At 41.7% G+C, this 24,898-nt stretch overlaps 1 protein-coding gene across 1 annotated transcript in view; it reads left to right on the forward strand.

The window, feature by feature from the left end:
* The window catches only part of LOC147706973 (cysteine-rich venom protein-like), a 422,922-nt gene that overhangs the window by 180,387 nt on the left and 217,637 nt on the right, over window positions 1-24,898 (forward strand). Inside the window, exon 6 of the mRNA XM_086925609.1 lies at window positions 20,958-21,046. Within this exon, the coding sequence (XP_086781735.1) occupies window positions 20,958-21,046 (89 nt within the window). The remainder of the gene's footprint in view (window positions 1-20,957; window positions 21,047-24,898) is intronic.

Here is a 24,898-nt window from a genome sequence, read left to right on the forward strand (position 1 = left end):
GTATATCCCACGGTGCCTTAAAATACGAGAAAAAAAGACATGCAAAAACAAAGATATTATCGATTATGGTGCTAGCTCCCCTTCCCTTGAACATGGACGTCCACTCTTCAAGACTGTGTTCCTCCTTGCTAAACAAGTTAACTAAATTAAATCTGTAATCAGATTATTTAACATATCACCCTGCTGGCTATGTTTAAGTTGAACCTGATCAGTAATTGACAATAAGTTACCCAAGTCCCTTTTAATATGACAGCCCATGCAAGAGTAAAAATTAAAATACCTCAATAACATAAACATTTGGGCAAGCAATTTATAAAAGCATGTAAAAAATATCCTGAGGTCTATGACAACATCATGTTCATCTCTGGCTGAGTCTGAGTAATAGAGGTTCACAGTTAGCACCTTCTACGCATTTGGAAAAGTTAGTACACCTAGGATGTTAAACAAGTTAGAGACAACCATCTCCACTTTACAAGTCAAACTTAATTTAATAAGCGTCGCTACTCCCCCTTTAGCTCTGGCATGAAAGAAGAAATGGCTGAGGTAGCAAACAAATTTTAATTGCGTTGTCCCAACAGTGGAAAGCGTCCCCAAATGCACTTAGGAATGTAGTTTCAATAAAGTTCATTCACAATTTTTTGAATATTTTCTCATCTGATGATTTTAATTGTAAATTATTCGATTTCTTTATTATTCATCATGTATTTCAATCATACATCATATTTATAAAGAGTATCAAGCCCTTGCCCAATCCATTTCTGGGCCTAGCCCTTCATCAGGGGCTGTTATTTCTGCCAAAAAAAAGAAAATACACACCGTTATAATGAACAGCAAGCATGTTGCTGTTATGACCCACAATTTAGAGCTGTTTCCGGTTTACAAAGAACCTTATATCCCAAGGAGCACCTCGTCAGGGAACACTGTTGGAAACCAGGTAATAATGATACCAACTGAGAAGTAATAAATTGTAAGTGATAGAGAAAAGGTAAATGGTAAGGCAAAACGGTGGTAAAACCTAGTGAAAAGCGTGTGCTGAATAAAGCGTAAACTTGAAGAACGAAGGTGTCACGAGAATAACATTCACTCAACTTGGTAGTTTTCAAAAGTGATGGTGACTTACGTGTACAATCAAGGTTGTAACGCAATAAACATCAACAAAATATCCTGAGAGTGAATGTTGCCTGAAAATCAATATGGAGGGAAATTATTACCCAAATGAACTTGACGATAAACGCGTAATTCGTTCGATGCAATACAAAAAATGAAAAAGACTCACATGTGCGCACTCTGTGTATCTTCCGGGTTTACTATCTTGTGAGCGACATGGCTCGAGCTGAAACAACAGCGGAACAATGTGAGATTAGTACAGCATAAATCTCCATGTAAAAGATTATCCCGGGAACATTAGGAGTTCTTCATACCCCGAGTGCGCGAACACTAGCCTCCTCGGGTGATTCCTTTCAATGTACGGAAGCGGGTTCGAACACCATTACGCCAACCAAACAGAGTCACGTGACTGCAAGGGCTCCATCGAAAAAAATACTATGAAAAGTGGAGGTGAAGTAGAAGAAAGACCCCTGAAACAATTTAATAAAAATGTAATAAAAATCGAGTAATTCATGTTTAACATCAAACATGAATGTATAAAACAAATATTAGAAAGAAGAGTTAAAAAAAGAAAATAAAAGGGGAGAAAAGTGCTGGGGGACATGGTCTGGTATGAAACAGCCACTGAACATGTCAAGGCGCATGAAAATAAGATATGATGCCTGTACATTCAATGTAGTATGAAAGTGCTCACATGCATCATAAAAATATACAAAATAAAGAGAAATTAATGAAAAATATATAGTCACTTCCATTGCTTATATACATGTCCTCATCTGTTAGTATATTTATAAAAAACAATTAAAATCAACTCGATCATTAAGTCCTTTTGGATGTACAGTATTTAGAAAATTAATCCAAAATCTCTCTCTCCGTAGTAGATGTTGGGTGTTGTCCCTTCCAGGAAGGGTCTTGGTTTGCTCCAACACTAAAAACCGTAAATGGCTAGGATTGTGGTTATAGGTATTAAAATGTGTGGCCAATGGCGATTTGGAACTTCTAGTACGGATGTTTCTTTTGTGTTCAATTATCCTGGTCTTTATTTTTCCGTTTTGTTTTCCCATATAGGCCAAGCCACATGGGCATTAAACCATGTAAATCAAGTTACTGCTGTCACACGTAGATGTCATTCTTAATTTTATTTTCGTGCCTTAATTGGGATGTTGAAATTCTTTGCCCTTTATTATGGCATTGCAATATCCACAATTGTGGCAAGGTAAAGTGCCTTTGTATGTTGGATTTTTTTGTTCCTCCTTTTGATTTAATAATTCCTTAATATTTTTGGTTTGTTGGTAAGCAAACCTGGGTGGTTTAAAAAATATTCCATTAAATTCATCCTCAAGTGTTATTAAAGGCCAACGTTTGAGGATTATTATTTTAATATGGTGACTTTCAGTGGAGTATGTAGAGACAAAAACCATTCTGTTATCATCCTTTGACTTAATTTGTGGTTTCAACAAGGGAGCACAGTTTAATTTTTGAACTTTCAAACAAGACATATCCATCCAGGTACATACTCCCCTGTATATCTCAGGTCTCTTGAAAACAAATGATATCGTAGCTGTAAAGCCACTTGACCCACTGCTCATCCAGGGGCAGATTTATTAGCCCCTTGTGCCAATTTTGCATCATTTTTTATATGGGAAAAGTGACACAAAAGTGGCGCAAGGGGCTTGTAAATCTGCCCCTAGTATCTTTCCCCAGACCATCTCTGTGAGGTATATTTACGAGAAAGTGGCAGAACGTGGTGCTGTGGCAAATATTGCAACTCTGCGCTGCTATATTTAAAAGAAATCCAAGGATGCACTGTATTTACAAGAATATAGTGCCGCCTCTATTTTTCCTTGTGCTGGCACTAAAAATAGCTCCCTAACGCTAGCACAGACACCCTTGCACCATAGTGTAAGAGTGCCTACGGTGCAGGGATAATTGTTTATGTGCAGGAAGGGACACCTTTCTGCACATAAACAATCAATAATGCTGATTTGCTACTTCTATGTGTGCTTATAAGTAGCCACTCACCATTACCTAATGATTGTTTTAGTGCCGGAAGGTACACCTGCTTATTAATGGCATTTTGCTCTTTCTTTTTAAGTTGCAGAATGCATCACACATAGAAAATGCAAAAATGTGGAGTAATAAATGTATTTCTCCTCATTGCAGCAATCTAACAACTGCTTTGACATGGCAGTAGTTTTGGGCGCTGACTTAGATTTACAGATCCTTGTAAATCTGGGGCAGTGTCAAAAAGCAATCGATATTGTGCTGGAACAACCACAACATCACCCATCAATTGCATGCCACTTTCATGCAGAAAACTGCCTAAAAGGTTACTAAAGTTACAAAGCGACGTTAAGTCACAAAAAGTGACATGACACAGCTTTGTAAACAAGGTGCAGGGCATTGCACCACCGGAATTTGGGGAAAGGTGGGGTTACAATGACACAATCCCCTTGTAAATATGCCAGTATATTCCAACTTAACACTTAAAGAACACTTAGGGCTCGATTCCGATCCGGTAAAGAAAATCCCCCGTACGATTCGTATTCGTAGCCGTTTCCGTACGACTCGTAAACACACCGTATGACCCGGCGAGTACGATCCGGACCGGGTGATCAGGACGCTATTCGTACGGTCCGCGTCAGGTAAGTGCGATTCGTACGGAAAAGCGCTCAATCACATACACACCGTACGCCGCGTACCCCCCATGATCGCAGGGGTACGCGCCATACCCCTGCGATCATGTGGGGTACGCGGCGTACACCCAGCGTACATGGGGTGCGCAACGTACACCCACCGTACATGGGGTACGGTGCGTACCCCATGTACACTGGGTGTACGCCGCGTACCCCACATGATCGCAGGGGTACGGCGCGTACCCCGGCAATCATGGGGGGTACGCGGCATCCCCGGGGGGGGCCGTTCTGTACTTGTTTCGGCGCGAACTATACGTTTACGGCTGTTTCCAGCTCCCGTAAAAAAAAGGGTTGTACGTTGCGTACCCGACACGAATCGTACTTGCTGGGTCGTAAAAACCAGCCGCGAACCGTAGCGATGTCACGTACAGCGGGTTCCGAGTGAGACTCGTACGGATATTTTAGTCGTACGGAGTCCTGTACGACTCGTACGGTCTTTGGCTCCTGGTATGGATCGTACTTCGTCGTACGTACGGGGACGTGTACGGGTACGATTCGTATGGGGAAAATTGCTCCGTACGACGATTTGGAGCGCATTTTACCGGATCGGAATCGAGCCCTTAGTGAGCTTGGCACCTTAGAACCTGGGGTTTGGGGCCAGTCTGATATGATCCTCAAGACTAGTCAATGGCTCAAAACAATTATCAAAATGAAGACTAGGGCCTTTTTCCTGAAGAGAGGTTCTGACAGAGCAGTCTCTCTGCCCACAATTCACCCTCCTACTCATCCAGGTGAACCTTGTCTTATGGGCCTAATAGTAAAAGCCTACAGAAAGTACTACAATTCTGCTTTTCAAAACAGTGTTGTTCCTGAGAATATACACAATACAGTCCACTCTCATAGCTTTCTGAAAGTTTTCAACTATACAGTTGCCAGGCTAATTTTATAAGATATTCCTATCCAGCCCACTCTCCGGACCATAATTTATTTAATCAGATAAGGACTGATCAAGGTTTACCCTTTAATGTACAAATATACTACTGTGTATAGTGTCCCAAGTAGACATGTTTGTTAACAAATACATTTATGAAACAATGATGTATGTGTAGTATGTTCAAAGCTCCCTCATCTACTTATTGCTCACCCTAGATGTTTGATGTGTGACATTTTAATTTAGCCCAAAACTCACCAAATCTGGGACTGAAAGAATATATTGACCTGAGAGTGAAAATTAGTTTACCCAGTTATTACTGCCTTGTAGTTTAGTGTGTGTTCTTTGTCCTTTTTTAAAGCTATTTGGGAGTGTTATTTGGGAGTTAAATTGAAATTACCATGCTGCAGAATTGAAACAGCTACGCTCCATGTAGTGACGATGCATTCTTCCTCCATCATAAAAACGACCACTGGCTCCTATTCCTGCACTGCCTGTCTGCAGATTTCGGCACTGTTGATCTTTCAACACAGATTCACATGTTGAAAAAACACAGGAGCTCCATTGGTTTAATCGTTCTATGACTCACATCCAAACTCACCATCCAACACCATACCATTCAGCTTGGAACCACCAGATACTGAACTCCCTACTCATATGCTCAAAGGCTCAATCTGGTCATCCAATATGTTCAACCTTTATACAGAACCTTTTAAAGTCATCCTTTTAGACATCAATGTACACTACTATGATGACAAAAGCCAACTGGTTCCTAAGACCTCGAAACCAATGACATTCACAGACTCAGAACCTAACTCAAACAACTCCAAACGTGTCTTTCAACAAATCACTTTATGCTAAACCCATGAAAACCGAATTACTCCATTTTGCCAACAATGTAAATCTTCTTTGAATCAATCATGGCTCTCTGATTTCAAATACGAATGGACAAGAGGGCATTTTCTTTGGTTTAACCCTCAACTCCACCCTCTCACTCAAAGAACAGATTGACAACATTTAAACCATTTATCCTAGGAAAAAACACAGAATCACAGTTCATTCACTGCTCCTCTACCACCTAGAAGGAGGCTATGCCTTGCTCAACAGCATCCCAAAGACCACCTTTGGTCTGTTAAAAGACATACTTCATGCAGCAGCATGACTCAAGGGTCTGAGGAATTATGACCATATTGCCTTCATGCTGAAGGAATTACTCTTGCTCCCCCTAAAAACTTGGATCATCTTTAATATCAGCTGCATCACTTACAAGGACCTCTAAATCAATCAAAAAAACGATTATCTGGAGATCAACACAAGTGAAGGATCTCCATAAGTGCAAGATTAGAGACTAAGCATTGCAGGAAGGATAAAAAAGGAAATAAATCCTTTTGAGCCTACATTTCCAGGACCTAGGACAATGTCACATCCAACTTCAAAACAGCACCAACATTCATACAATTAAGGAAGAAACTGAAAACTCACCTCTTCAAGGAACCCTACCCCAGATAGTCTGACTTTTCACCTCTTTCGCTAGTTCAGCCGCCCCCTTCTGCCTAATTCTATTTAGAAATACCAAAGCATGTGACCCAAGGAGCAAAGAATACAATTCACCTATGTAGTGAAAGAAAATGGGGTTGGGGGATAAGTATCCACATCAAGTAGCAACCACAACACTTGTCACAGTGAGCACCCTAAAAACACAAAATTAAGCTGAGCTCAAATCCCTGGTATCTTTGGCACAGAACAGAAAAAGCTTATCTTAGAGTCAATGAGTAAAGTATCTATAAAGTACCAAAACCATAATAAAGCCACAGTACAATACAAGAAAAACCCCTATCAAGGTGGTCGATTAGGATGGCAGACGGACTTGCGTCCGTTTGCCACCCCCGAGGTGAAGGGACCAACCGCAGGGGCAGTGGGGGTCCCTCCGTAGCAATTAGGATGTGACCGCCACCCTGGCGGTCACATACCGTATATTTTACATTGCGGCGGGTGCTGCTTAAAACAGCACCCGCCGCAATGTAAAATATGCATATTCAACTTTGGCATGCACAACTTAGCAGGCACCGCGTGATGCCTACCACCTGGTGCATGCCAAAGCAGGGGGGTACCATAGGTACCCCCCATATGCACCCCCCACCCCCCAACACCCGTGTGCTTCAACGCCTGGTTACAGCGGAGCTGGATCTTGTGAGTGTTGAGGGTGTGCTTGACGCCAAATTCAGCTAGAGTGAGTGCGAAAATAAAGGAAAAAATTCAAAAAGGGGAGAATCGTGACTTTCAACTATTTTATTAATAGTCCGATGTGCACTGGTTAAAAACAAATTTAGATGGACACATAGGTGTGGTCTCGGTTATTAAAGACCCCTAGTCCATAGTGAAAGAGTAGGTCGACATGTTTCTGCTTAATAAGAGCCCGAGTCGCTCAGCTTTCGTCAAGACCATAGAGTGTGATACTCCGGTGGTGTACACGGACTAAGGTGCACCCTGCCGTGAGGAGTTTGTGTGAAAAAGAAAAAGTTTTTCCCTTTTCAGTGAGTATTATACTTACGGCAAAAAAGCCGTGCAAGACACACACAGCAATTTTGCTGGGGTCATCAACCTGTGGGGAAAGAATGTTTCAATGATTAGAGCGATTCAGTCCCAACATTGTATTGCAATATCACTTAATACTAATACGTCCCATCACCCAGACAAAGATAGGCACCCATCCAGTGACTTAATCATAGTGGGTATAATTTGAAGGGTGTTCCCCTTTATAGAGACATGCAATTAATTGCAAACCAGTCTACTGGGAGTTTCATTAGTTCACACAACTTTACATGTCCTCAAACATCTCGAGGATCCAGCAATCTGCCTGACCTGTTAAATGCAGTGGCAGATTGGGAGTGGTGAAAACAATAACAAAAAACTAAAGTATGCACTTGATTTACTCATTCACACAGAAATAAGAGAGACTGAGACATATGGAAGACAGGGAGGCCCCTCCTTACACTTACTAGAGGTACATCAGTGTGAGACCCCGTGGGCAAAAACGCGATGTGGGGCAATTCTCCACGCCGCAATTCTACAAAAACACGGAAACCACAACATGAAGAAAGGGTCCGATTAATATAGATCACTGTATTGGCGATTATTGCGGTGGCCTCGAGAAAACACAGAGCGCCTACATGTTGTTAAAAGGTACTTACTTGTTTGCAGGCGACTCGCCGCCAAGTACCTATTTTAGCACAATCGCCGCCCGGACTGAACGCCGAGCTGGCGAAGTGGAGGTGAAGATACTTCCTGGTTACACCACGTGATCGATTGGGAGGTCACGTGTCGAGTGACGGGAGATCTTAACGTTAAAGGGAAACGCAGCGTTATTATTCCCCAATAGTAGGATATCAAAAATGCGGTTTTGATTAGCAAATCGCAAAGTTTACACGTACTGATTTCGAATCGTGTAAGCCCAATTAGCTACGGTTCGTGAGTAATTGAGAACGACTTTATTGAGGAGGAATTTTTTCGCTTGAATGCAAGTCTTCTTAACTGTGGGTGGAAGATGTATTAACCACCCACTGGCATCCCTCCCCAGGCAGGAGTTCAGTTAGGTTTATTCCGACCTCCCTCATGACAGAACACTAGTGTGGCCCAAACTAATCCCTCAGACAGCTGACCATTACAAAACCAATCGTATTTACAGCAAATGCTATCTACATGGGATAGCATTTGCTGTAAATGGTACGATGGTGACTGCAATGGCCCGAGAGTCATGACCGGCTTCCAATGATAATCTTTTGTCCTCAGCCGACAAAATCCTACAGGCAATCAATCACCCAAGACAATCCTTACAAGAGAAAATGGTTTACAATAAAATGGATGTTACACTACGCTGTCAGGCTCTCCAAAAACAGTAGAGCATGTCACAGAAGTGGAGACACATATCTAGGCTTTGGAAGACCAAGTCCAAGGAATGGAAGGTAAAATTGTAAAACTCTTTACTGTTACAAAGCAATTAGAGGAGAGGGTTGAGAGAACGCAGAGGAGAGATCTAACAGAAACAATGTACAGGTGGGCATTTGCGAGGGTTCGGAAGGTACAAATGTGGAGACATGGAGCTGGCAAACTAATTAGGCTTTGGCCAAGTTCGCTGAGTTCCGCTATGCAGGACTCTGCAAAATGACCCAAAAACTCAGCTGCACTATGTGGAGTTCTGCAAGCAGCAGTGTGTGTTAGGTCATGCCTTTCATGCTGATTTTTATGCCAGGTGTTTGCCGAGTGCTAGAAAATCTGTACGAATGGCACCTTGGTGCTGCTTCTTTCTGCCACTTGAGCAAATGTTCTTCTCCAGCAGCAGCTTCCTCAAGGGGAGGTTTCTTAACGCAAGTGGTATAGGCCATCCATGACAGTGATGCTATCAACTCAATTGAACAGGATACAGGTCCAAATAGATCCCATCCCATTCTTCTGCAGGAATGTGATGGGTCATGACGTTAAAGGTGACCCATAAATTTGCTGATAAACTTTCCGTAGGCCCCCTGAGGATGACTAGTGGATGGACTGATTTTTTGCTGAATTAATCTAATGCTGTTGGTAGCTAGCTATCTTGGACCCTGCTGCTGGAGTGACTTTTGACCATGTTTCTGGACCCTTTGCTGCTGTCAAAGTGTACTCCTCTTAACCTCTTTGGTGCTTGTGACGCGACCAGCTTGTCATGAGTCACGGTGCAGCTGTGCTCATGATGAGCTGGTCTCGTCATAACGGCGCCGCTCCGCCCACGGGCTATTAATTCCCCACCTGTGCAGGCAAATTAATCAGTGGGCGGGGTTGTGACAAGACCAGCTCGTCATGCGCACAGCTCCACCGTGACTCATGAAGAGCTGGTCTCGTCATGAGCACCGCGGGCCTGCACTCAGCGCACCGTGGGGGATTTACCCCCGCAGGGAAGGGGTTAACAAATTCTAAAACCAGGGACTTATTAGATCTTTTGCTCCAAAGTCCTTTGGAGAACCAGGACCAACCTGCCAAGCTGATCAATGAAGGTGCATTACTGCACCGCCAAGATTCAGGTTGCTTCTGCTCAGTGCTTCTGTAGCAGTAAATCCTGTCCAGCGTGACCTTCAGGTAACATCATCCAGGCTTGCGTAGCACTCTAAATCTACTGCCTGAAGCCTTGCTCCACAATAAGAATCCTAGCTCCAAAAAAGGGGCTAAGTCCAAAGGTAGAAATCTTTACCGGCCGAAGGTGGAAAAAGTATCTGGTGAAGTAGATAAACTGGGTTCACAATTCACATTTTTCCACTCAGCGCTTTCCAGCCGAAGGTAATGTCTTTACTGAGACCTCATCCAGTGGCTATTTGATGAAGTGGAGACCTCTTCAGCTAGAGCCTGCTGCTTTGCCCCACTAAGAATCTTAGATTTCCATCTCAAACACTAAGATGGAGATAAAACTTTAGACAGGGTCAAACCCACTTTCAGTTTCTGACCTGTCCTCCATCGTGATCAGCATTAACTTGGATGTAAATACAGATAAAGCGCAACCAGATGAGTGCAATTGGTGCCTATTGCTTTTTGGTGCTATTTTTATACCCTAACGAATAATTCATAACTCCAGTTTCCTTTATTGGATTTTTGTCATTTTTGATTATTTTTATTTACCAAAATGTTCTACATTTTTCTTACTTAGGGGCCGATTAAGATGGTGGTGAGTCCACATCCTCCGGGCTGGCGGAAGCTACCGCCGGCCTGGAGGATGCGGATTCACCGCCGCGGACATTGGAAACACCCACCCCCACATTAGGATGGCGGTGGGATCAGCGGCGAACGGCAAGTCCGTCCGCCACTGATCCGCGGTGTATGCACGCAAATATGGTGGTGGTGTCTGCAAGACACCGCCAGCCACATCAGGATGCAGGCGTAAACATGCTTTTCCACGGCGGCAAAGGAAAAGGATGTGGTCTTTTGTGTTTGGGGGCCCGTTGCACCTGTCACTCTGCCTTTCCAGTGGGAACCCAGTGATGAAGCATGTCACCACCAGGTGGTGAGTGAGGGTTCTTAAAATCACTTGGTTGTGTCCTACTCCCTTATGTATGTATTACTACATCCATTTTCTTTCCTTTGCATCTCGGACGTTTAGCACAAGGTTGCTATATATGTTTTTGATTCACTCTTTTGTTGATCTGAGTTGCTGCACGAAACTGCCAGAGAGCTGACCCCACTGGCTCTGTACTGGGCAGACTAATAATTCCTATATCAAGCTGAGCATATTACTCAACTGAGTGGGTGGATTTGGTGGCAGGTAGCCACAGGATAATGTCAGATGTCCATTAGGGAAACAGAGATGATGACTCACATGTCTGTCATCTTGGCTCACTTATACTTGGTGTCCATAGAGCATCAGTATTTAGAGACTGAGTCACAATACCACCTCAGTAACATGAGCCAGAGTCCAACTAGCTATAGTATCTCACTTGTCCTCCTACTCATAACCAAAGGGAACAAGTGAATTGATGCCCCAGAATGCAACACTCCCTACCCTCTCAAGGATCACGGTGGCAGGAACCTCACTTTTGCTCACACCCTCGTACTCATCCACAATAAGATTTGGAAGAGACATGAAGGAAGTTTGAAATGTTTAATTAAACTATTGTGCTCTGAAATGCAGTTTACGTGCCCCAATTAGAAAACAACTGTCTGGCAAGAAGAGCATCAGCGTTGACAATAAAAAGTATTTTATGCAAAGACGTTTCATGTTATAAGACAGAATTGCCTACCCCCTCCCCTTCTACAGAAGGAAATCTGATTATACAGCAGAGATCTCTGGGTTTAGTAGAGGATGCTGTACCTTAGAATACCCAGATGAACGTTCTGCATCTCAGCTGCAGCTGTGATCTTCTCTCAGGTAATATCTGTCTCTCTCTCTCTCTCTCTCTCTCTCTCTCTCTCTCTCTCTCTCTCTGTGTAACCTTACTGTACGTACCTTTATGACAAGGTTCACATGTTCATAAACAACAGCTGCATTTCTGTGTTGTGTTTTGGTGCAAGTGCCTGACCAGAACCAAGTAGCAACGGACATTGTTGTTTGACCTTGTCTGCTGTTCAGACTAAATCCCAGGAAAGAACAGAACGAGGAAAAAACTGCAGGTTCTGTGTAACAATATAATGTGGTACATAAGCAGACATAAATATGTAGTAACATGCAAATCTAATCCAGCCTTTGTCATGCAAAGTGAGGCAAACATAGGGAAAACTACAATATGTATGGAAAACTAGACAATCTCCCTATTGACTATTTTAATATGGATAGTTATAAAGACTTCAGCACACTACAGAAGATTCTAAGACATTTCTCAAAGTAATTTGAGTTAAAGGATGAAGACGAATTGCACATAACCAAGTCAATGTTTCCAATTTTCACGTCACATTTAAAGTTGATTGACAACCTATCCTTCAAAGCTATGCTGAGTCACAATATATTTTAAAATAGCTTTCTATAAAGACTTCTCATTCAAAGAAATGCATTCTCCCACAATTCAATATGGTAATCAGATCACTGACAAAATATCGAATACAAAAATATAGAATTACCAAAATATGGATGAAAAAATATAGGATGCAAAAATATCGAATTCCTATCTACAAACAGGTAAGTACAAAAATATTGAATCAAAAATATTGTTGTAAAAAATATAGTTAGTCAAAATATCGATTTTTTTAAATTTCTTAAAAGTAATTTAAAATTAATGACATAATAAATATAATTAACTAAACCATACTTACAAATACTCAAATAACCTTAACATTATTAAATAATTAATTTAAGTTATTAAAAAACATAACATTTTATTGTTTTATACATATATATATTAACCGACTATTAATATAAAATATACAATATTTTTACCGTAGGAAAGCAGGAGAGTAAAACTTACTATTACCACTCCAGTGAGTGCAACAGTAGGGAAAGCGTTGGATAGCGTAGGGGTAAAAATTACTTTTCCCACTCCAATGAGTGCAACAGTAGGGAAAGCGGTGGATAGCGTAGGGGTAAACATTACTATTCCCACTCCAGTGAGTGCAACAGTAGGGAAAGCATTGGATAGTGGGAGTTTAAAAATTACTATTCCCACTCCAGAGAGTGCAAAAGTAGGGAAAGCGTTGGATAGCGGGAGGGTAAAAATGACTATTCCCACTCCAGAGAGTGCAACAGTAGGGAAAGCGTTGGATAGAGAGGGGTAAAAATTGCTATTTCCACTCCAGAGAGTTCAACAGTAGGGAAAGCGTTGGATAGGGTAGGGGTAAAAATTACTATTCTCACTCCAGAGAGTGCAAAAGTAGGGAAAGCGTTGGATAGCGTAGGGGTAAAAATTGCTATTCCCACTCTAGAGAGTGCAACAATAGGGAAACCGTTGTATAGCTTAGGGGTTAAAATTACTATTCCCACTCTAGTGAGTTTAAAAGTAGGGAAAGTAAGGATTGAATATATTAATAACAATACATTAAATATCAATAGCAATAAAACAATTATTAGGATTCATTACCAATTTAATATTATGTAATAATTAATCAATTAAAAATACAAATAAATATAAGCTATTAAAATTAATTACCTATTCATAATTCATTAACAACAAATTATTTGTTAATAACAAAAACTAATTAGTATTAAAAATTAATACCAATTAATAAATAATTAACAGTAAATTAATTATCAATACACAAAAAGTATTTTTAATATGTAATTAATTACAATTAAATTACTTCCCATCCTATTCCCCTATAAACCTACAATCCGCCACATAAAATAAATTAATAAAATTATCTTAATTATCAATGAATTAATTAATACAAATTAATTGCCAATTAATAAAAATTAATTACCAATTATTAATTAAATAACAATAAATTAAAAATCATTACCAATAAATAAATACAAATTGTTTCTTTAATTACAATCAAATTACTTCCCACCCTATTCCCCTATAATCCCACAACCCGCTACGGAAAATACATCAATAAAATTAACATAATTATCAATTAATAAATTAATAAACATTAATTACCAATTACAAAAATTATTTAACAATTAATTCAAAATGAATAACAATACATAAATAAAAATATTTAATTAATTACAATAAAATTACTTCCCACCCTATTCCCCTATAAACCCATAACCCGCTTCAGAACTAAAACGCAAAATCAAATTAAAAATATTCAGTCATTTCTAAAAATTAATATTTAATTTAATATAATTAAATCACTTCCCACCCCTATAAACCCACAACCTGCTACAGAATTAAATTATGCAAAAATTAAATAACATAAAATTCATTACCTAAAATAAATGACAAAAATAATATACACTTTTCACACATATACTAGCATACAAAACACTTTAAAAATTCGATATTATTAAAAATTCGATATATTTTAATACCTATATTATATACTTCGATACTGTGACTTTCTATATTTTTAAAATGGATATTATATTACTTACCTTCAATTCGATATTTTTTACCACTATATTCTGTCCATTTGATATTTTGTCCATTCTATATTTTGACTTCGATATTATGGCTATTCTATATTTTGGATTCAATATTATGTCTAGTTACCCATTAGAATATCTCAGATGGCTAGGTCAGGCATCCATCTATATTAAGAAGCATGAAGCCTGATTTACAATGCTTATTGTGTACCTAAAATCAACTTGGATACGAAAACCGTCTCCTCTTTGGGTGCTTATGCCCAATTCACATACACAGGATCATCCCTTGAGGCTAGTATATACATGTACTGGATGAGTTTCTTGCATTTTCATTTCATCATTAGGGTTGATGCATTGTGGTTGCCAAGAGAGAGACTAGGTTGGTCAGTGGAAAAGAAGTTGGAACAAATCGCTCTGTGAGTAATTGCAAGCCTTTGAAATATCTGTCTGCAGCCAGTTTGTTTAGTTAAAACGCCATTTCCAAAGGTGAAATGCTAATTTACAATAAAAATACTAACACCCTTTATAGTTTTCTTGATTTTAGGTGAAGAGATGTATTTACTTTGAAAAACAGCTGATATATGTTTGGACCTTAAATGGAACTGTACATTAAGGGATTTTAAACTGATGGAAAACTGCTGCCTTAAGGATAAGTGTAATCATGGCAATATTGAAGGAGTTATCTATGTAGACTATTGGATTTTCCTGAATCTAAAAAAATGATTTTCAAAAATGTAACCTGAAAATAAATAATTTCTCAGCCCAAATTATTTGACATCTGTATAGGCAAATGATGAAGAATAAACAGGTTACATTTATATTTGCTGATTTGTATCATCTTCATAAAATGAATGAGAGTACACACATATCATACCTTTTTTTATCTTGAATAATGTTTATGCAGGTGATCAGCTTAATGTATGCAACCTAAGCAAAAGTTTGTATATGAAATTATGGTATACAGGCAATGTTTAGCATTTTCGTGAATATTACTTCAAGATTAATCATATCTGTGAGAAAGTGGTGTATTAATTGGGGTAGTTTAGTGATAAAGTAACTGTTTTGTTACGTCCAGTCAAAGATTTCAGTAATTCAAATCTGAGCTCAAACCCTGGTAGTGGTAGTACAGAGCAGACAGGCTTAACTTAAATTTGTAAAATATGTAGAAGCACCAGAACACTTAATAAATTCACCTCTAATATATATAAATAGAGAAACAATTTAATAAGCAAAAAGTACAGAAAAATGACAAAAATCCAAAAATCCACAAAAAGTACAAATTTCTAATGGCAGTGAACGGTAAAGGAAAACCAGGGCCTATTTGTGATTTCTATCCAACTGCGATGAAACACTGATCAGATAGACCTAGCAGATTGGCTTTGCTATGGTCTCGAAGTAGGGAAGTTCTAAGAAAAATATTTTCTCTTTATTGTACAAAAATGAGGTCAGCTCCCTTGAAGCTCTTGAGCAAATGTTTTGAAACAATTCCCAGACTTTTTTGTCTAGCACCAAAAATAACATGAGTACTTCCAGGGCCCCTAGGAGCTCAGGGGTTGCATGTAAACACTCTAGGGCAACAGTACAGTCCAGCTGTTTTTCCATCTGGTCAGATGAAATTCTTGACATGGGTTTTCTCTTCAGTGTTTCTATGGTCCTGGAATCACCCTAAGCATCAGCCTTATATTGTGAGGAAGACTGAGTGACAGTTCAGATTTGTAGAGCTCATTAGTATGTGATGGGGTGAATGCTCTAAGACACTATGGGTTCCTCTCTGACCAACAGAGAAAAGATTCCCAGGACCTGACTTATCCACTTTTGCAGTAGTTCCTGTTGGCCTTATTGTTAGCAGGCTCAGAACTCTGTGCAAGGCAAGTTTCATGATTGTGAAAGTGTTCAAATACAATAATCTTAGGCTCTGTGCATGTGGAAGTGTCATTGGGAAATCACCAATATACTTCTACATCTAACATTAAAATCAAGTTCGAAGCAAGCACTGTATCCACAAAAAAAAGGACGGAATTCTGTTTGGACAAATGTAAGGCCCCTTCAAGAACCAGGCAGGGGATGCACAAGAATTGAACTAGCCTTCTGTCCTCTCCCTTTCTGTCAAGTGTATAAAATTCCTCCTCGTGGCACAACAGACCTGTTAGGCAGGATTTGTCAATGTGGTGTCAACAGAGTGAAAGCAATCCCCACAAACCCCAAACCTGCATACTCTTAAAAGCTCAGAGGAGTCTTCTCTGCCCAAACAGGTCTGCCTATTGTCCACTCATGGGAGGAAGTTCACACCTTTTACCAGGCTGAACATATGTTAGCAGTTGGTAGAGGCCAATGCAGCTCTCATTCACGTTCATGGAAAGGCCATCCTTCAGAGTGGAGGCCCTTAACTAAAAGAGCCAGGGGTCAAAAATAAAAATTTAAATAATGTCCCATAAAAGGGCCAGATATTCAATGTATCTTGCTCCTACTAAGCTGCCAAATCCTTGACCAACCTTTCACAACACATCAATTAGTCCTGGGCGGTAAATTCCGTTCCACTCATTTTGGTTAATTTCGTGTTCCAAGGAGAACGCGAAAATGCCCAAAATTCTACGTTCCGCAACTTTGCAGAATTTTTTACTTGTTTGCGTTCTCAAAATGCGTGTTCGCATGATATTTCTCCCCGAGCACACGAACAGCGATCGCGAACAAGAAAAAAAGCATTGCGAACAAGCAATTACACAAGTTCACGGAATTTCTGCGTGATGGCGGAAATTTCTTACCGTTTTGCGAAATTTTGCGTAGCGCGACTACGCAAATTCCTCCCACCCCTTACATCAATGCCTCCTCCTCCCTCTTGAATTCCACAAGAAGTTGAAGTAATGGCTTTTCAATTAGTTTTCTTTTAGGACTATTGAGACTGTCTGCAACCAGACCTACTCAGCACTTGAACACCCTCAAGTGACTAGCAGTAGTCAACAAATCCACCTACATTACATGAATGAATGAATGATTGATTTCTTCCATATTTATAGTCTCTTCCTGAATATTATCAAGTTTGTCTCTTTCTTAAGAGAGGTATGCAGTGCCTTCCACAATTTGGCTGGGGTCCTTGCGGAGCTGGGACCATCCGCCATGATGCGCCGGCCCCTTCCGCCCTATTAGGATGCACCCGCCACACTGGCAGGCGTATCCTGGTACATTAACATTGTGGACGGTGCTGCTGGCTGCATCACTGTATGCAATGTTAAAATCCCAAGTTGTGCATTGCCATGCACAATGTGGCAGGCACCGCACGATGCCTGCCACCTTGTGCATGGCAATGTCGGGGGTATCATAGGTACCCCCCAGTGTAGCCCACTTCCCCCACACCTCCCGGGGGCCTTCAACAAGACCCCAAAGTTATTTCCAGCATGCCTTTCCGTGGAGGAGTCTCTGCCATGGAAATGCATACCCACCACAACCATCATAATATGGATGGCGGTGCCTGCAAGGCACAGCAACCATATTGTGGCCTTTTTCTGCCAGCCCGGCAATCGTGACGATTGCGACTGGGGGAAAAGCGGCAGATAGACTTTTCATTTGCCGACCGGGCGGACACGATCCGCCGACCGACATAATGACCCACTTAGTGTTCATAATGAATCCCATATTGTTTGCTTTAAGATCAGGTGTGGGTAAAGAACTGAGCTGTCTGGCCACTAGTTGTTAGTCCAGATTTGAGGATTGCTCTCAAAAAGCAAAACCTCTGAAGCAGTACAATTTCCGACAATTGTCTGACATCCTTTTCCCGATGTGACTCAGGAAGTTGTTGAAGCTGCTTACAATACTAGGGAAAAAAAGTTTTCATTAGTCTGGCCAGAGGTTGACATAAAGATTAAAAAGAGTGGGACTCAGGGAAGATCCCTGAGGTACCCCACATGGCAGACTAAAAGGGTGGGATACATAGCCGCATAAAACGACCCACTGTGAACGCTCCAACAGGAAGGTGCCTGGAAGGAAGAGCACCTTATCCGTGATCCCGATGGTGGCCAAACGGTCCATCAGCAGCCTTTGATTGACAGTGTCAAATGCTGCCGATAAATCTAGCAGGATCAGGACAGCGATCCTCCTGCCATCCGGTGTCTGTCTGATCTCCTCAGTGGCCATGATTAGAGCCAGTTCTGTGCTGTAATGTGCATGAAAACCGAATTGAGAGGGATCCAAAATTTTATTTTGCTTGATGAAAGCAGACAATACTAAATTAATGGCCTTTTCCACAACTTTAGAAGGGAAGGGCAGTCTGGAAATAGGCTTATTGTTGTGTGGATCTTTGGTGTCTAGTATGGGTTCGCTGTCAAGTGAAGTGCACAGGTGTCAGACGATAGATGTATAATTCTGGAGGGACAGGGGTCTGATTACATTGTAATAAACACTACACTCAGTCCATGGCATGACGCTGCTTATTAGACTTCTGACAGCTCAGACAAATAAAGGTATTTATTAAAAATACAACTGCAGCATTCAATCGGATTTTTAAGACCTAACAAAAAGAGTGGTTTAATCATTTTTCTAGCTGAAGCTGTACTCTGATTTTCTACATTTGGCAGCACGGCCAGCCACAGTGAAAATATCTTTTAGAGCCTTGTCTCTCATGGTAGCATCAATTTCTCACATGTTCCACTTTTAAAAACCGTGTACCCCTCTATGCCGGCTACAAGGTCCACATGGTATGGAAACTTTGGTATGGAACTTTTCGACACCATGCGCCTAATTTGCAATCAGTCCCTGCAGAGTGGCTTTGTTCCCACCCCTTGGAAACAGGCACTAATCACTCCTCTTTTAAAAAAACCCTCCCTGAGCCCAGACTGTCTCTCCAATTACCGACCCATCTCCCTGCTGCCTTTTCCAGCGAAGGTCGCCGAGCGTTGGGTCAGTTCATGTCTGTCCACCCACCTGGAACAAAATAACCTTCTCGACCATTACCAGTTTGGTTTCCGTCCTGCCCACGGCACAGAAACAGCAGTTTTAACTGCCATGGAAGATCTTCGAATGCGTGCGGACAGGAACCAGCCTGTGGCACTGATACTGCTGGATCTGTCTGCCGCATTCGACACGGTCAACCATGCTAGGCTGCTGCAGAGACTTATGGAAGTGGGAGTGGAAGGCACCGCACTACTTTGGTTTCACTCTTATCTTCGGGACAGAAGACAGGCTGTCTCTCTCCCCCCATTTCGGTCCGCCTTTGCAGCAGTTCCCCAGGGAGTCCCCCAGGGCTCCTCCATCAGCCCCATCCTCTTCAATGTGTATCTTATACCGCTAATTAAACTGATCCAATCATTTGGGGTCAAAACAGTTAACTACGCGGATGACACACAGCTTATTCTCTCGTGGGAAGGTGAAGATGCCATTTCGTTCTCAACTTTCCACGACTGCTTAAGAGAGACGGCTGGATGGCTACACAGTAACTCCCTCCAGTTCAACGCCGCGAAAACAGAGGTTTTGTTCTGCTCCGGCACTAAGATACCCCGTCAGTTCCCACATGAATTCTGGCCCCCGGAGTTCAGTGTCAAACCTCTACCAGTTCCTTCCGTGCGCAACCTGGGAGCCATGCTGAATAACAAATTAAGTATGGAAACCCAGGTGACAAAAACAGTGGGGATCTGCACTGCCCTACTCCGATCACTGCGGAAAATCATGCCTCTTCTCCCGTCACAAGCCAGGGCGTCGATAGTCAGGTGTACAATACTCAGTCGCCTTGATTATTGCAACGCCCTGCTCCTGGAGTCTCCAGTCACGATGCTGGACAGACTTCAGCGAATTCAATCTGCCGCTGCCAAGCTGGCTCTTGGCTGGACGAGAAGGGCCTCAGCCACAGCTGCTCTGGCTGAGCTTCACTGGCTACCACTAAAACAAAGAGTGGCATTCAAGTCCCTCTGCATTGTCTTTAAGGCTCTGCATGGACTTGGACCTAAACCTCTACAAGCCCTGTTCCAGTGGTACATACCTGCGAGAAACCTACGGTCTTCTTCTGCTTGTTTGGTAAAAGTACCCAGATTTAACAGAACTAGAACAGGGGGTAGATCGTTTAGTGTAGCCGCGGCCAAGCTATGGAACACCCTGCCCACTGACATACGTCAGATTCCACAGCTTCTTCCTTTCAGGAGACGCATTAAGACATGGCTCTTCCCCAAATAAACTGCCAGCCTGACTGTTCTTCCGGTCTACCGTTAACAGAGTATTTTTCCAGCGCCAGGAAGCCTGCAAGGTGTCAGTTCGCGCTTTACAAATTCTCTAAATAAATAAACTAAATAAATGAAAGTGAATTACTAATATTTAAAAGGGTGATGTTTACCTGTAAAAAAAGATTATTTTATCAGGTTGCACTGCAGGTTTACTCTGCAACAGCCAGGTAATGGTAGGCCTGAATCCATCTTTTCCTTGCCATGCTAGTGGATGGCATGATAAGTAATGCGGTCCAAAGGTAATATTTACCTTTTCATGAAATTAGTGTATTCCGCACCATATATAGCTTGGCCTTATAGAAATGCTAACTAAGCCTGTAAAGTATTAGCCAATGACAACATGTTTTAGTGGTCAGAACACATACACTGGACAGCAGTGACCAGTGTGCAAAGTATAAAAACCAGTAAAAACTTTCAGCAAGAAAAGTGGGGGTGACCCCATAAAAAAGTGCATTGTCTTACAATATGTGAAAAGAAAAAAATAGTGAACATTTCTTATTTTTTAAGTATTATTCATCATTGGTCTAAATTATTGAAATGTGTTTTGTTCTCTGTTTTCTTCGGAATTGGCTGCATTTCTCACTTTTTCTTTTACATTTTTTCAGAGGCAATGATTACACAATGATTGGACTCCCATATGAATCAGGCAAGCCTTGTGGAAGATGTCCAGGGCATTGTGACGATGGTTTGTGCAGTAAGTGCGTCTCTACTCTTAATTTATACGTACGATTTTTTAAAATGATTGCCGCTTCATAAGTTAGTGCTACCAATTTCTAATCTCCCCTATTACAGAGCTTTTCTTGCGCCATGCTGATATTTTTTAGTCCACGTACTACATAAAAGCTCTCAGCAAAGACATTTTGACTTCAGTATATCTTCATCTTTTATCCCACAAATCACTGATGAATACTTTCCCTATGACCCTATGCATGTGATGTAATGATATGTTACTATTACATTTCTAAAATTGGAAGTAGATATCATGGTTGATTACAACAGGACAGAAATTAAGAAACAGTCCACAATATGCAGTAATGTTCAACATAATTCTATGTGATCGTCTAGACTAATTTAAAGTATTGATAAAGGTCTCTTTCTGGTGCATCATTACAATCAAGGCTTACCCTCATTCCATAGACAAGTCTCAGTGTGGGAAATCAAAAAGAATTCAAATTGTTGAGAATAACATTAATACCGTACACAAAGGCCTGGTGGGCTCTGTACAGAATGATAACGGTTTTTTATATCACAGAATATACAAATGCATCAATAAAGTCAAGTCCAATGTGGTGGTTTTTCATCAACAATGACATTGTTATTCATCAGTTAACTACACATAATCAGATTATCAATTTATATATTCTCTTGCCTAAATTGGTTAGATGTTTGATCTGCATGAACCATGCAGGCCCAGCATGGTGTGCATGTTTCAGGTTTCATCATGTATCAATTTAATATGGGGATCTCACCAAAGTATTGCATATGGTTGACATTCACTGTTATATTTCCAGTATGTATGTCTTTCTAAATATGTATATTCATAAATAAAAGTATTGCCTGATTAGTATTTCAAACCTACAGATGTGCTTCATCAAGCTATTATGCTCAGTAACACGTATGTACTTCAAAATATGCAGAGTGAATTGGTAATGAATCATCAGTTTTAAAATTTAAATTATTTCTTACAACAGAATATTAGTACCTCACATGAAATAGTTATTTTATGTAGATTAAAACTCATTTATTTTAAAACACTTGTAGTTACTCACAAAATTAACAATGTCAGATAACACATGAAACTTTCTATATAGTATGTGTATTTGTACCTTGAGTTCAAAGTATTAATAAACAATAGATGTTCAATCACTTCTCTTGAGTTTCGGCTCTCAATTTTTCAACAATACTTGAAGGTCACATTTCTTCAATTAAGTTCTCAAGAATCTCGTCTTCTACTTTCCTTCCTGCCAACCATCAGCCAACACGTGTCTGCAATAAATGTACTGTCTCAAATCTCAACATTTTTTAACTATAACGTCCCTGAAACCTGTGTTTTTTTCAGTGAATTTCTAAGGTTCTGCAGAGTGGTGGGCAAAGGGGGGCGTGGCCTACTTTGAGAACTTAGCATTCCTGCTATGTGGGACTTACTGGAGGGAATAGGAGGGGTAGTTGGTCCCAAGGTTGTCCTTGAGGGCCAACTACCCCTCCTGTTACCTCCAGTAAGTCCCACACAGTGGTATATAGCTAAGACATCTTTAGTTTCCTGCTCTCGCTTCAATGACGCAAAGTAGTGTTTGCTATGGCAGGGCAGGAGCCATTCTCCTGCCCTGCCATAGCAAACAGCAATGTCCCGGGGGTTGGCACCCCGGGACATTTCAGCAGCCTTCCATGGGAGGTGATGGTCCCCAGGGCCATCAAAGGCTCCAGCCTTTTTAAAGACCCGGGGAGGTGGTGGTGCCCGGGGTCTGCAACGGACCCCCATATTTAAATAATTAGTGCCCTTGGGATGTGGTGTTCCCCGTGAATTGGGGGCCCCACGAGGCCCCACACCCATATTGATGAATGCCCTGTGGAGATGGCGGGACCTGGGGAAGCATGGGGTGAAGGAGCCCCCCACAAATGTTTTAGAAGCTCCGCGGAGGTGGTGATCCCTGGGGCTGTGGAGAGGCATTGTGCCCCCCGCACATAATCAAAAAAGTCCCGGGGAGTTGGCGGCCCTGGGGGTGCGGGGACCCCAGTGGCCCCCACAAATTAACTGCACATTGCCCCCAGGACCTGGCCCAACCGAGGGGGTTTAACAAAACGCAACACGGGAGGCCGCACTTCGTTCTTTTTTAGCTTTTCTCAGCCAGATTTGTACACCTAGCATGAATTCGGTCTATTTTTTTAAATGAAAATGCCTTTTTGGGTCTTGGGGGTCCCTGTGAGACCTCTTGAGCAGGCCTATGGAGTCAGGGTGTTTCTACCCTGCCCCCTTTTATTTTTTTAAAATCTTTTTTCCACTGTTTTCTTGTGACTTGATTACTGAGTCACAAGATGGCTACCAAAACTTCCTGGTTTGTCAGAAGTCAGCTGGTGCTCGGGAGGAGTCACAAATCCTCCTCGGTGCTCAGCTATATAAATTATTTTTTAAATTTCTCTGGAACAACTGAACGGATTTACACCACTTAAAAAAGCACTCTTTCAGGACCAAGACCTACCATTCAGACAAATTTTGTGTAGTTCCGTTGAGAAGTTCAAGCTGTAGCCTGTTTCAAAATTCATATGAATATTCACATGTAGAAAACTTGTTTTGGGACCGCTCTTTTTCTTAGCCCCCACTTGACAAATCACCCCCAAACTTTAAAGACAGGAGCTGACCTGAGTGAACCATTCATTTTAAAAATGTAGCAAAGATTCGTCAAGCGGCGTAAAAGATTTTGGCAAATCAAAAAGCGCTTTTCCTATGGATAATAGGTCCTAACTATAACTACCTACTGGAGACTGCCAGTAGGTAACATATATATGTATACGTCTGTGGCCTCTTCTTCTTTCATGGGAGGAGTTTTTGGACATATTTCAGCGTGATTGCCAGCATCACGCCTAAGAGGCCCCCGCATCCTAAAGTTGGCTAAGGACTTGCTGGTTTCTGCCTCGGCGAATTTCCTTTGGTTTCCAGGGTGCTGGATTTTCCGTGGCCCACCACCAGGCCTGGGAGGAGTTGGGGAGGTGATGCAGTCATTCGGCTGCACGTCGGGCGAGGTAGAAACTTACCTTGCCCCCGGCGTATGGATCCCGCATGCTTGGGGGTTGATGCGGTCCAGGGGCTTGAGGATGCATGGACTTTCGGGAGATACACGGACTTGAGGGTTTGAATTTTCCATAGTGTGAATCCTCCCCCGCTATTACACCTTCCCAGAACATTGCATTTTGGGACATGTAGGCGATATACATCACGCTGCATACAGATTCTCCTTAGGGGCGGAGTGACTGACCAGAAAGCAGGATGGGGCGGGATATTTAAATCCGTCATTTGGAGCCCGCATCCTCGCAACACCTCTGGCACTGAAGAAGGCGAAAAGAAGATTCCGAAATGCATTTGCCATGTCGTGTGTTCCGAATAAAATGCCTCCCTTTTTCCCCGTCTGTGGCCTCTTCTTCTTTCTTGGGAGGAGTTTTTGGACATATTGCAGCGTGATTGCCAGCATCAATCCTAAGAGTCCCCCGCATCCTCAAGTTGGCTACAGACTTGCTGGTTTCTGCCCCAGCGGATTTCCTTTGGTTTCCAGGGTACTGTATTTTCCGTGGCCCTCCACCAGGCCTGGAAGGAGTTGGGGCGGTGATGCAGTCATTCGGCTGCACTACGGGCAAGGTGGAAACTTACCTTGCCCCCGCCATACGGATCCCGCATGCTTGGGGGTTGATGCGGTCCAGGAGACTCGAGGAGGCATGGACTTTGGGGAGATACACGGACTTGAGGGATTGAATTTTCCGTGGTGTGAATCCTCCCCCGCTATTACACCTTCCCAAAACATTGCATTTTGGGACTTGTAGGCGATATACATCACGC

This window comes from Lissotriton vulgaris, chromosome 6 (genome assembly GCF_964263255.1).
Source record: "Lissotriton vulgaris chromosome 6, aLisVul1.2, whole genome shotgun sequence".
Taxonomy (NCBI): Eukaryota; Metazoa; Chordata; class Amphibia; order Caudata; family Salamandridae; genus Lissotriton; species Lissotriton vulgaris.